General features: G+C 37.3%; 1 protein-coding gene across 5 annotated transcripts; it reads right to left on the bottom strand.

The window, feature by feature from the left end:
* Positions 1–3,525: 3,525 nt before the first annotated feature.
* On the bottom strand, positions 3,526–12,530 carry skor1b (SKI family transcriptional corepressor 1b). Of its 5 annotated transcripts, none has more exons than XM_058388335.1 (9): positions 9,948–12,530; positions 7,013–8,756; positions 6,585–6,672; positions 6,385–6,495; positions 6,175–6,246; positions 5,793–5,883; positions 5,473–5,547; positions 5,123–5,197; positions 3,526–4,132 (listed from the first exon to the last, which is right to left on the bottom strand). In XM_058388335.1, exons 2-9 carry the CDS (start codon positions 8,744–8,746, stop codon positions 4,099–4,101), a joined length of 2,280 nt encoding a protein of 759 aa, XP_058244318.1. In that variant the 5' UTR covers positions 8,747–8,756; positions 9,948–12,530; the 3' UTR covers positions 3,526–4,098. The 5 variants fall into 5 exon arrangements, with proteins under 5 accessions (XP_058244318.1, XP_058244320.1, XP_058244321.1 ...); XM_058388337.1 differs by having other exon boundaries at positions 3,526–4,129; positions 9,948–12,529; XM_058388338.1 differs by lacking the exon at positions 5,793–5,883 and having other exon boundaries at positions 9,948–12,528.
* Positions 12,531–13,200: the final 670 nt, after the last annotated feature.

Below are 13,200 nucleotides of genomic sequence, written 5' to 3' on the forward strand. Positions count from 1 at the left end.
AGATAAGATAAGATAAGATAAGATAAACCATTATTCACCCCACAGTGGGGAAATTTCCTCACTATTGCCTTGACTGCAGTTGTTGTGTTTTTTTGTTTTTATTTTATTTATTTATTTATTTATTTATTTATTTTCATTTTATTTTATTTGTTAAAATGGATGTATAGTTTGAACCACATTATACACCAACCAGGCATAATATTATGACCACATGCCTAATATTATGTTGGTCCCCCTTTTGCTGCTAAAACAGAACCATCTATCAGAACCATCATTAACATTTTCAGTAATTTGAGCAACAGTAGCTCATCTGTTGGATAGGAACCCACGGGCTAGCCTTTGTTCCCCACATGCACCAGCCTTGGCTGTCCATGACCCTGTGGCTAGTTCACCATTGTTCCTTCCTTGGACCACTTTTGATAGACACTGACCACTGCAGACCGGAACACCCCACAAGAGCTGCAGTTTTGGAGATGCTCTGATCCAGTCGTCTAGCCATCACAATGTGACCCTTGTCAAACTCGCTCAAATCCTTATGCTTGCCCATTTTTCCTGCTTCTAACACATCAACTTTGAGGACAAAATGTTCACTTGCTGTCTAATATATCCCACCTACTAACAGGTGCCATGATGAGGAGATAATCAGTGTTATTTACTTCACGGTCATAATGTTATGCCTGATTGGGTATGTGACTTGCACTGTAAGGACTGCTCTAATAAAAGTATCTTGAGTACATTGAATGCATGTAATTATATATAAAATGAGTTTAAAGTCTTATAATTCACTTTTTCAAATAATAATGCTATGGTTAACATCCAAGCCATAGTCTGTAAAGAACCAATGCAACAAACCTGAAAGATGAAGGTACATCATATGTATATTATTATGGCAAATATATCTGGTTTAAATCTCTTAAGCCAACTCTGGAACCTGTGTTGTTTATAAATAGGATGCCTACAACTTTAGGCTTCTCAAGCTTATTTGCAGCATAAAACATATTATATTACGGCATTTGGCAAACCAGAAAAAAATTATTCAGAACAACTTTCAATTTATCTCTTTTACAGCTGAGCAGTCAAGTCTTAAGGGCCTTGCTCAAGGACCTAGTAGGGTTTAAGTACAAGGATGAGCTACCATGATTACATCAAAACTAGTGATGTAACTAGTGAGCTACCATGATTACATCAAAAATAATCATATTAAATTATTCAAACTATTGGAGCTTTATATTCTTGAAATGTACTTCTCACTCAAGTGTAGATTTGGAAAACTATATATTATATTAACAGCATTTCCTGCTTTTATATAAAATTATATATAATTTTCTTGTTATATAAATGTATATAAAATTGCAGTTAGATTAAAAGCCTATCATTCCTTGTTTATAATTACTGTTTTAGATTCATTCATTTCAATTTAAGTGAGAGCAGATAATTACAATTATATTAACTAAATATCCATAATATCCATAAGAACTGTTTGATAGTGATCACCACCATCAGTAGTTGATTTAAAAAACAAACAAACAAACAAACAAACAAAAAAAACAGGCACTACACAGATCAGGTACTTACTCCAAGCAGAGTCATTTTGAATCTTCCTTTCTCTCTTTTTTCCTATGTCTAGTATAGTCATTCATCTTCAACAACAGCTTACACTTGTCCATTTATTTAGGCCCTTGCAAGCTCCTTTCAGGTCTAAAAATATACTGTGGTTAAAAATCAATGTGTGTGTGTGTGTAGGTATGGTGTAGGTTGTGTGTAGCAGAATAACCTAGATTATTGCCTTCTCTTTTTTTTCTTGGACGAATCAAATGCACTAGCGTTGATTAAGTAGCCCTCAGAAGTCAGCTGTTTAACTTATTTTTGCATTGAGTAGTATACTCAGATCGGCCATAACATTATGACCACTGACAGGTGATTTGAATAGCACTGATGATCTCCTCATCATGGCACCTGTTAGTGGGTGGGATATATTAGGCAGCAAGTGACCATTTTGTCCTCAAAGTTGATGTGTTAGAAGCAGGAAAAATGGGCAAGCGTAAGGATTTGAGTGAGTTTGACAAGGGCCACATTGTGATGGCTAGACGACTGGATCAGAGCATCTCCAAAACTGCAGCTCTTACCGGTCTGCAGTGGTCAGGGTCTATCAAAAGTGGTCCAAGGAAGGAACAGTGATGAACCGGTGACAGGGTCATGGGCGGCCAAAGCTCACTGATACACGTGGGGAGTGAAGGCTGGCCCGTGTGATCTGATCCAACAGACGAGCTACTGTTGCTCAAACTGCTGAAGAAGTTAATGCTGGTTCTGATAGAAAGGTGACAGAATACACAGTGCATGACGGGTCAGGGCTGTTTTGACAGCAAAAGAGGGACCAACACAATATTAGGCAGGTGGTCATAATGCTATGCCTGGGCGGTGTATGTTGTTGTTGTTGTTTCTTTGTTCGTGGTCGGTGACCACAGCGGATCTTCCGGTCCGCATATTTGATTTGGCACAGGATAGCACGGGATCCTGTCGCTGGACCACCGGTATAATATGATGTTTGGAAAAAGAGTCCATTAGATGGCGCCATGAGACCAAGTATTACAAACAATTTTCTTCGTTGAAACGTTTAGGATCGTTTTAGGATCGGATTATTTAATTAATAAAATGAATATTAATAATTGAACTCAAATCACATATATGCACAGATAGATTAGAAAGAAATACATTCAATTATTTGCAAACACCAGGATTACCTGAGAACACTGAAAGTGAATTATATTTGCTTTTGCACTGCTCTGGTAAGCAGACTAAATGGTGGAAGGCATGTTAGTCTTCTGTTATGTGTCCCCAGACCATTGCCTGTGCAATAACACAGATATAGCAAGAAACAAAGAGAACTGAATGTAATATATTTATGTGTTAGTATATATATATATATATATATATATATATATATATATATATATATATATATATATATATATATATATACACGTTAAAGAGTGTATAAAAATACGGATCTACTAATTCTGTGATCTGATATATAGTGTAACCTTGCATTGTAACCTATATCTGCATGTAGATATATTCAGAATAGTTATATAGACATAATGAGTATAAAGTAGGGTGTGATATTGTGCTAGTTTTCTGCTGTTGTGCTTTTATACAGTCATCTGACCATTGTGTAAATCTTCTGAGCATTTCATTCAAACATCTTTAAATAAAAAGCATTATTGTTCCCATGACCTGTAGAGTATAGCTGATTATTATCCATATGAATTATTAACTGATAGTTATTTAAGGTCCGAAAATATGTGTGTGTGTGTGCATGTGTGTCAAAGTTTGCATACTATATCCATGTCTTAAAATTTCTTATGTTCATCTCGATGCACTTCATTTGCAGTTTCATACTCTAAAACACTGTCTTATGTCCCGTAACATACAACTCTTGCTACAAGACTATCTATTCTCACAGCAAATAATAAGACAAAAGTCATCATATAGTTTAACAAGATATTTTAATACACATTTCAGTCATCAGGTTTGCCATCAGCGCTGTCTATTTAAAGTGCTTTACATCAATTTTACATTGTTTACACATGAGAACAAACAACATTGATGAACAACATGGGTTAAATAAAACTGTTAAAAATACGTTAATAAATTAGTGTAGGATCTAACGTAAGAAAGTGCCCTAACAGTTCACCAACAGAAAGAGTATCACAATAAATAAAATATATTACATAATATATGCATTGCACAAAGCCACCTATTACAATTTTTTTTTCTTAACAGATGATATTTTTTTTTTCAGTGAAACATGTCAGTTTTTCATTGAGCTAGATTTTATATAAATGATACAGTTCATACAATAAGCCTTTTTTATTTAGTAATAATTACAGTTTGAGAACTAGGATACTACCATACACACTTGCTCATTGCAGGCCAATAACTGAGGAATTCTGTTGGTTGTGAATCTTGTTTTTATTGGTATATCACTGTCCATGTCTTGAGCAGTCTTATTTGTGAAGGACAAGCTGAAGGCATCACGGTGGTAGTAGAGGAGGCTTGAATGTACAGGTCCCAGAGCAATGACGAGGGGTCAGCATCTTACACGAGAAATGATGGAGTGCGTCGTGAGCTTCTGGGAAAAAGGGTATGGATCGCTTAAAACAACAAGGTCTGTATCTGTGTGTGTGTGTGTGTGTGTGTGTCAAAGACAGAGTGGACAGAAGGTCAAAGGCCATAAAGAAATACACCGCTCATAATGTCTTGTGTTATGATGCAAGCAAAACCTTCCAAGATAATATATAAGTCTGTGATGTCTGCAACAGTACAGAATCTGTACATGAGCAGTTCCTTAAGCAGGACGTTTTCTTTATGCCTAGCTCTGGTTTTATCATTTGCCTTTTGCTAGAATCATTGATTACCTTTTAACTTCTGTTGAATAGCATAACGAGCCTTTCTTTCATGGTCCAACTCGCTACACAATGTGTCTGAGCAGGAGAGACAAAGAATGACTCAGATATGAAAGGCCAATTATCCTACCTCATCTACTCATCTCCAGAATCAGCTATTCAGATTTATAGTCTTTTGATACTGAAACAAGTGAGCAAAACAGCTCATAATCTAAGGATTTGCACTTCACTGTAGTAAACAAAATAATAAACAAAAACAAGCAAACAAACAAAAAATACCCGAATGCCTTCATAATAAACTGTAAAACCCAGGAGATAATAATCATAATAATCAAGAACAAAGTCATCCTCAAGATTACACATTTGTATTCCTCTAAATTCCCTGTGATGTATTGAATACACATTGAACATAAGAAAATGACAGAAATTAATCAATTATTGCTCACTTAATTAATTCATAATTTTATTAAACTTGACCAAATGAACTTGCATTTTATTTTAAAAACATTGGATCTGGATTTGAAATAACTGCTGTTGATTTGTTGATATTTGTTGGTAACCTGAACACATCTTTTTATTCATTTTCTAATTGTGTTGGTTTATTATTAAATTATTTTGTTAATATATCTATGTCCCCTTTGTACATGTGCTGTAAAATATTTTGAAAAAATGATTGCATGCGAGTTAATATATATTTTGGGTAATTAGGACCTCACCTCGAACAATCTGCAGTTGCTGGACCATCTCTTCTCGGTATGACAGCTCTCTTTTCATTTGGTCTTGAAAGTTGTCTGGGAAACAATTATTAAATTACAGAAATTAACAATATTGTCGTTGGTTAAATGGGAAAAAAATCTAATCCTACTATAGTGTAACTCTTGCATAATCAGTCCACACATAAAGACTTACATTAAGAGAAACAAGTGACCCTTAATAAATAATCAAAAAGTGGGTCAAAAGAAAACCAGTGCTTCATAAATAAATTAAAATAAAATAAAATAAAATAAAATAAAATAAAATAAAATAAAATAAAATAAAATAAAATTGCATGCCTATGAGAAAATACCTTTCAGACTTTGGAATTCCCGTTCCAGCTTCTTTCTCAGCTCTACTTGTTCCACTAGTTGTTTTTGTAGCTCTTCTGTTGATGAGAAAATTTGAACAGTTATTTCAACAGCATCATTATTCCAATATGGTTATTTAAGAGCAGTATATAAGTCTGTTAGGGTGAAATAGATCCTGGATAAATAATTAAGCAGTTCAAATGACAAATGGCATTATGGCAAAAATAAATAAATAAATAAATAAAATAAAATAAAATGGCATAGAAATATAGCTATAAATGTTAATAGTTATATATATTTATATATAATTATATATATATACATTTTAGTACAATATGACTCCTGGCCCATTAAGCTCCATGAACGCATCAAGCTTTTCCTGTCTTTAGTGCTTGAACTTTTTGGCTGTATTTCTAAAAATGAACACAAAGGTACAACCGTGTAAATATACATATGTATATGCACCGGGTATTTGAATACATATAAAGATGCAGACAGACTATAGTCGGCTAAAATGACCAATTTGTCGTTAGATAACATTTAACATTTATAAAACAAATCAAATATATGCCTGTTTCTGACTGATCACTGGGTCAACTATTATATTTTCAGTAAAGATAACGAAATTTTAAGCACGTACAAAATTATTATTATTATTATAATTATTATTATTATAATAATTATTATTATTATTATTATTGTACCTTTCGCCATGTTTTCGATGTTTATTTCAATCCGTGACACTCTGCCTGCTTCACTGCGCATAGCTTCCATATCTGGACACAGAGGAAATAACAATTATTATTATTATTATTATTATTATTATTATTATTATTATTATTATTATTATTATAACATTATAACACATCTTTGACGTATAGCGTTTAAAGATTTTTTCCCTACATGAATCTCACCTTCGGGTTCTCTCGGGCCTCCTTCGGGAGCGCCGGTGTGCTCGTGCAGTGTTTTCGGTGCAGTTATTTCCTCTACTGTGGATGACGGCTCTTCCTCATGCGCATCTTTAACTGTGGGAAACAAACATTCAAGAAGATTAAAAAACTCTGTAAAAAGAGAAAGGCTGTACGGCATGAGACAATCTGAATGTGGAGCTTACCACTGGAGTCGCGCTGATAAGTGGCTGTGGAGCCGAAACATGGCGCACTCATCTGATACAGAGGCGCCATCCTTTCATGTGTATACACCTGTAAAATTAACAAGGCAATTAATGGCAATTATCTTCAATTTCACTCGTTCTTGCAAACCTCTTGAGACTGCAAAAAAAGCAGACTATTTTAATAAATTCTCAATGGTAATGGCAATCTGCATAATCACTATTTAGAGAAAATGAAAGATCCACATTTGAAGAACAATAGCCATGACCTCTTACCAAAGTAAGTAGAATTAATTTGCAAATTGAGAGACAATAAAAATTCCCACCATATTAACATTACAATGAGGCATCGTGGATAGATTTGCACTGTCAATATACATCATTACTATTTACATTTAAAACACAGACACCTGAATGAACTTTGTACTCACTTCAAAGCGCGTTGCAGGTTTGTTGCTCTCCAGCAGCGGTTTGTTCTGCTTCTCTGCCTCACTCGTGTGTGTTGTGTGTGGGTCACTCATTGCGACACTTCGGCTGTTTTCCTCCCCTTGGCCTTTCCCTCCATCGCCGTGCACGTGAACAGACAGAGTGGCTGGAGGACTGTGGTGGTTGTCCACTGAAAGTTGAAGGCGTTCTTCATCTTCCTGTACTTTGTGAGACTCCACGTCCACATCCGGGTCCTCTGCGCTGTCGTCCACGTCCGGAGAGGCTGACCTGTAACTCGAACTTTCGCTCAGGAAATCAGGTGACAGGTATCCGGGCCTGGTTCCCGAATACGGGCCTCTGTTGCCGTACAGCTTTGCTATACTTTCTGTGTCCTTAACCACAGGCCTGAAGGCCGATACATAGCTGGGTTTTCTTGGCATGCTTTCCGTAGGTCTGGTCTCATCACCGGATTTGTCCTCGTCGTTGCGGCTGGACTGCGTGCTGGAGCAGCGCTCGTTCTCAATCAAGTCTTTGGGCGTGCTGGCGCTCCTCTCACTCGGCTCTGAGGCATCGAACTCGTGCTGCCGTGCGCAAAGGACCTCGGGAGGCGGTTTCGGTGGTGCGTGGTGATAAGGAGCCATAGGCAGGCCACCTGCCGTGGGCCAAAACATGGGAAATGAAGGGTAAGCACTGTCCTTCGCGCCTGGCCAAAATACACCAGGCAAATTAGTTTTGTTCTGATCCCCTACCACGCCATCGTCTTTCTTTTGACACAGTCCAAATGCCTGGAAACCGTATGGATGGGGAAAGAGGGGTGGCGGAATTTTCTGCAGCATCCCAAAACTTTTGCTAGGTACCGGGATTACCGGGTAACTGCGGATGCCACTCGGTATAGGCACGGTGGCTCTGTCATCTTCACAACGAAGGGTTTTAAGGGGCACCTCAGATGAACTACCCTGGACTTGATTCACTGGGCCTTGTGATTTCAGTGGGGACGAACTTTCAGACCCATGTCCAGGTAGTGTCCTCTTACGGCTACCTCCGTTAAACATGGCCTTCACGTCCTCCCAAGCGTGGATCACATCTTCCGAAGAGCTTTTGTCCGTCAGCTTCAGGTGCCGTCTCCACGAGTTGAAGTTTGCCGCGTCGGGCTGCATGTATTTGGACTCGGGCGTGCGATGAGAATGAAATATAAATTTGTTTGGTGAGAAATACATGTTACAGAACGAGCACTTTATGCATTTCGCTCTAGAGCTGTTGTACCGGGCCGGTATAAAGCTGCCGCGGCAGCCCCACGCGCACTCGTGTGACACGTCGAAAGCGAAATTTTCGGGCAGTTTGGGCGGGTTGTGTTCGCCGAGGAAGGACTTGCAGAGGCGCTCTGCTTCGCGCTTGGTGATCATCCCGCAGCGCCGTGAGGAGATGGGCATGGCGCCTGCGCGCCTTAGGATCTCCAGCTGTACTGGCGTGCACTGCACACAGGTGATGCCCAAAGCCACACGTCGGTTGTGGATTTCGTTATAGCTATAGTTCTTCAAGAGGGTGTTGGAAATCTGGGCAAGACACAGTCGTTCTTGGCCATCTATGACCAAAGACACAATGGGTATTCCGTACAGAGAAGTCTCGCTGACTTGGTTGGGTTTGAGTGTGGGGCCGGTGTAGGACTGCAACTCCTGCTTCGAGTTTGGTGAACAGGTGGAATCTCTTCCGGCTGATATCTGACTCGATATAGATTCCATTCCTGGAAATCTGCGGACACCAAATACTTGTTACCAAAGGGTATGTTGGAAACATATAAGGCAAATATCCTTAACAAGCGTGAAACAAGTTGGGTTGTTTTGTTCCTAGCTTGCTTTAAGTTAAAAACATAATTTAAATGTATAGAATAAAACAGAGGAAACACATTCTGCCTTAAGTCTTCAACAGACCCAAGATAAAATATCTGTTCAAGCGAGGAACAGTTAATTAGAAGATTATCAACAACAACAATAATAACAACAGCAACAACAACAACAACAACAGCAACAATAATAATAATAATAATAATAAATAAGGCTTGAATAGTTTTAAGGGCCACGACAATAAAATATAAATAAGTTAACACGCAGAACAACTTGGCTGCTCCTCATAAAATACATGCAAAAACAAATAAAAAAGATTAAATAAAAAATAACACGGAACTGCAATAAACTATAGCAACACTGTTTTTTTTTAAGTACATAACATTTTCGTAGACTATATGAGGTAACTTACATGGGGCATTCAAGTCTCATCAGCAGCACATGAGCACTCCTCTAGGCTTCATTAATTCAAATGAAAAGAATCTGGGTGAAGATCTTTATACTGAGATTAACCTTGTAATAAAGTTTTAATAAACTCGATTTTGATTTATTAAAATTGTATTCGTTCTCATAGTTTTATTATTATTTTTAAACATATTTATATATATTTATATATATATTTTAAATAAACGAATGAGGGATTTGTAGTTTTATTGGCTATTATATTTATATTTATTGGCGTAGTTTCATCATATATTTCTTGTGAAAGTGATCTAATGGAAGTAATTGTGTAAGAACAGGGATGAAGGCGAAGGATAAATACTCTGAGCAATGCAAGACATCTTCACCAAAGAATAAAGAACTTATATACCGATTTTTATCGTTGTTTAAGATATTCTGCTAAATCTAAGCGGAAATTCGCAGAAATAACACACTTCTCACAATCAACAATTTCGGCTCGAGACGATACATTATCTCATTATTAACTTTGACGATTATTTGCCTGTCAAAGTAAGATTTTTATTTTAAAACACATATTGAACGACCGCATTAAAATAAATAAAACATGCAAATAAAGTGATATCAACGAGGAAATTTGGGAAATGGAATGGAATTAGGAAAAGATGACATGATTATGAATATTATGATTAAGGCTTACCTTATTTGAAGAGAAGAGAAGCTCTGAGTCTTATCTGTAGAGATCTCGCCAGCCACCTCCTCTAAGAAACGTATGTTTATTAATTTATTATTTTTCTGTCTTCGGTGGTTTCCTTCTTGATTTGGTTAGAGTCTGGGACTCCAGCTGCATGTAATCTGCTCTGTGGAGTCGCACTGTGCGTGTTTAAAGCGCGTGGCTCTGCATGCTGCAGTCCGCGCACAGTGTCCCCGTGCCAGCGCGCGCCTTTATCACATAAAAGCAGTGTAGATCGCGCGCGCCGGAGATCGACTGACAGCTAAACTAATGGCGAGGCACTCCCACTTAGCGCCGGCGTATTTACATTAAGCATCCGCCTCCGGGACCAATGGAAACGACGGACGCTGCTGTCACAGAGGCCCGAGACGGTTTCTAAGGTTCACCACGTGATCTTTTAGCCTACCACGCGAAAGGGACGTGCATGTGTTTGTGCGCGTGTGGATGTGAGCGCCGGGCTATTTGACAGAATCTACATGTTACCATGCTTACTTGTTTGATTGGATAAACCAGCAGAGTTTAGCTGAGACTCATCCGAATAATATGGACTGAGATTTCCAAAAGCATCTCAAGTCATCGTCATGTGGTGGAGTAAGCATCACACCGAGCGCTCTCTCTCTCTCTCTCTCTCTCACACACACACACACACACACACACATTCTCTCTCGCGCGCGCTCTCTACCAGTTAACTTTATGATGCTTTTAAAAGCCTAAAGTTTAGCTTTAAATTAGAAACGCATTTCTGCCAAAAAATGTTGATCAACAGATAACCGATTGCTGCCAGCAGACCTGTATAATGTCCTATTTGTATACATGATAAGAGCTATCTTATTTCAGCATCAGCTAGATTATAGTTCGATCTCAACCTTTATATCGTCAATTTTATTAAATGTCGGGTTACTCGGGTAGATCGCACGGGACGCGAAACTTGGGAATATAACATGTATAGCAAATGCATGACTGTAATATATTTGATTTAGCTTAGTAGTGAAGTGGTATAGGTATTACAGGACTATTCATTATTTACAAGTATTTATAGCGCGATCAATGAGCAGTGCCTGACTACAAAGCCCAGCTCAGGGATATCAGTGGCCGGTGTTATACCATTGCTCACTGTCATGTAAAGTTCACAAAGAGCTCACAGCCGGGGGAAAACATGCAGACCTGTTTACATTTTAAAGTAGCTCCCAAATTGCAAATAAATAAATAAATAAATAAATAAACGACAGCTTTTTAAAAAAAACGTTTTCATAATCGTAATTTGTCTTTGCCATGCGTCGTTAATCAATAGAATATCTACTGTTTCAATTAAATGCGAACAAATGATAAATGAGTTAGGTTTAAAAAAAATAAAAAGAATGACACTATCGCCTTGAGCCTTTCCATCTGCATTCGTTTAAGAATAAAACATTGTTATTGAAATGATGTGCGCCGCGGGACTTGGTAAACGGTGAGTGTCTCCAGAAGCGATTTGGAGCGGTGTGGTGTGGGGGCTCTCTCCTTTACACACATATGGTCCTTTTCCCAGGACATAAGCAAACTTTCAGCTATAAACGTAGACGTTATGAGGCTTGTGTTCGTTTTAACACGTGAGATTTGGCATATTATTTATATCGAGAATAAAATAATTGCGTGTGTTAGTATGAAACGCAAGCAGAGGGAAGAATGACCGCATTGTGTTAAAAAGCTGAGTATAAAAACACCTTTGGAAAAAAGTAAATAAGTTTCAGTTGACGCGCTTTTTTTTTGTTGCTGCGCCTCTTTCTCTATTGCTTTCTGCAATATTGATGATGGCAGTGGGAGTAATCCGACCCAGTGTCACGCTATTGACTTTCACAAACAAGAGACTTTCTTCTTCGCCGACAGTAATTACCATCTTGGACTGTAATTATTCACTTCCTTTAAATTATTCAGCAGTAAGGTGAATGGCACAATGATCTCCTCTTTTTGTGACACACACACGTCAAGACACGATTGCGTGCAGGATCAGAAGAAACTGACACTTAGGTTTGTGGACCTATGTGTTTACAATCCGTCATTAAAACAAGGGTACAGCCCACAGACCCAGATCAGAATGACGCTGTATTGTATAGTTAAAGCGCAGGTTATTGTTAACAATGGTTAAAAGAGTTACCCAATAGCAAGCATGTCATTTCGGATTAATTAAAAAGAACGTGGCAAAAATAATTAGGCCATCCTGACAATTAATAAAACTTACAATGGGCGTAGCATCCCAGATTTTTGGTGGTGTTTATCTGCAGTAACGTTTAACCAAAAAGTAGTTTTTCCTCTAATTGCCTTTGGGAGTTAATAGATTATTATGCTATTTTTACATTTAAATTTCACAGATTTAGTCTGGTTTAAAATATTTTTAATATGTAAACTATAACACCTGTTTTCTTTAAATTCTTTAAGGGAAACGTCTAAGCAATTGACTTCTTCAAATTTCTTTTGCCATTCGTGTCTTTCCATTATTATTATTATTATTATTATTATTATTATTATTATTATTATTATGAATAATGATAATAATAGCTTACCATTATTATTATTATTATTTTACATTTTAGAATTTACAAAACAGTACAGGTGTCTGAGTATAGCTTGTGTACGTGGGTATTGCATAGAGCATTGGCTCATGGGTAAGCAGAAATGATGTGAAAGACACCTCCATCCCACTGGCTGCTGAGATCTGGCTGAGGGTGATCTCTCAGGTGGAGACATTAATGAGTGCTGCTGATGGACAGCACAATAGTGTATGTTACAATATAACCGAGAGGTTCACTGATACTGACTGAGACCTGAATTACATTTTTATTCCACAGGCTAATATTATCGTCTATAATAATATTAATAATAATAATAATAATAATAATAATAATAATAATATGCTATTTACAAAAAGAACGAAACTCGAAATCTGAAAAAAATTCTTAACCAGATTTTTACAATTTGTATATTTAAGATAGTGTTATAAAATAGTCCATTTGTAAAAATGGACTACATTCACGGCATAATTTGTTGGCTGCTAATAAAAAGTTTAAAAATAAGCAGACGTCCCCGTTTGTTACCTAGTTTATTTGGGTTACTTTAATGACACTGCGCTGCTGAATTGTCGATTCTGATTGGTCAGAGAGTGTTGATTAATTTACAACAGCTTTATCTGTAGTTCTCCTGAAAGTTAAATTTCAGGCAAATATTAACGCACTTAAATGTATTA

The sequence above is a fragment of the Hemibagrus wyckioides genome, linkage group LG04, assembly GCF_019097595.1.
Source record: "Hemibagrus wyckioides isolate EC202008001 linkage group LG04, SWU_Hwy_1.0, whole genome shotgun sequence".
NCBI lineage: Eukaryota > Metazoa > Chordata > Actinopteri > Siluriformes > Bagridae > Hemibagrus > Hemibagrus wyckioides.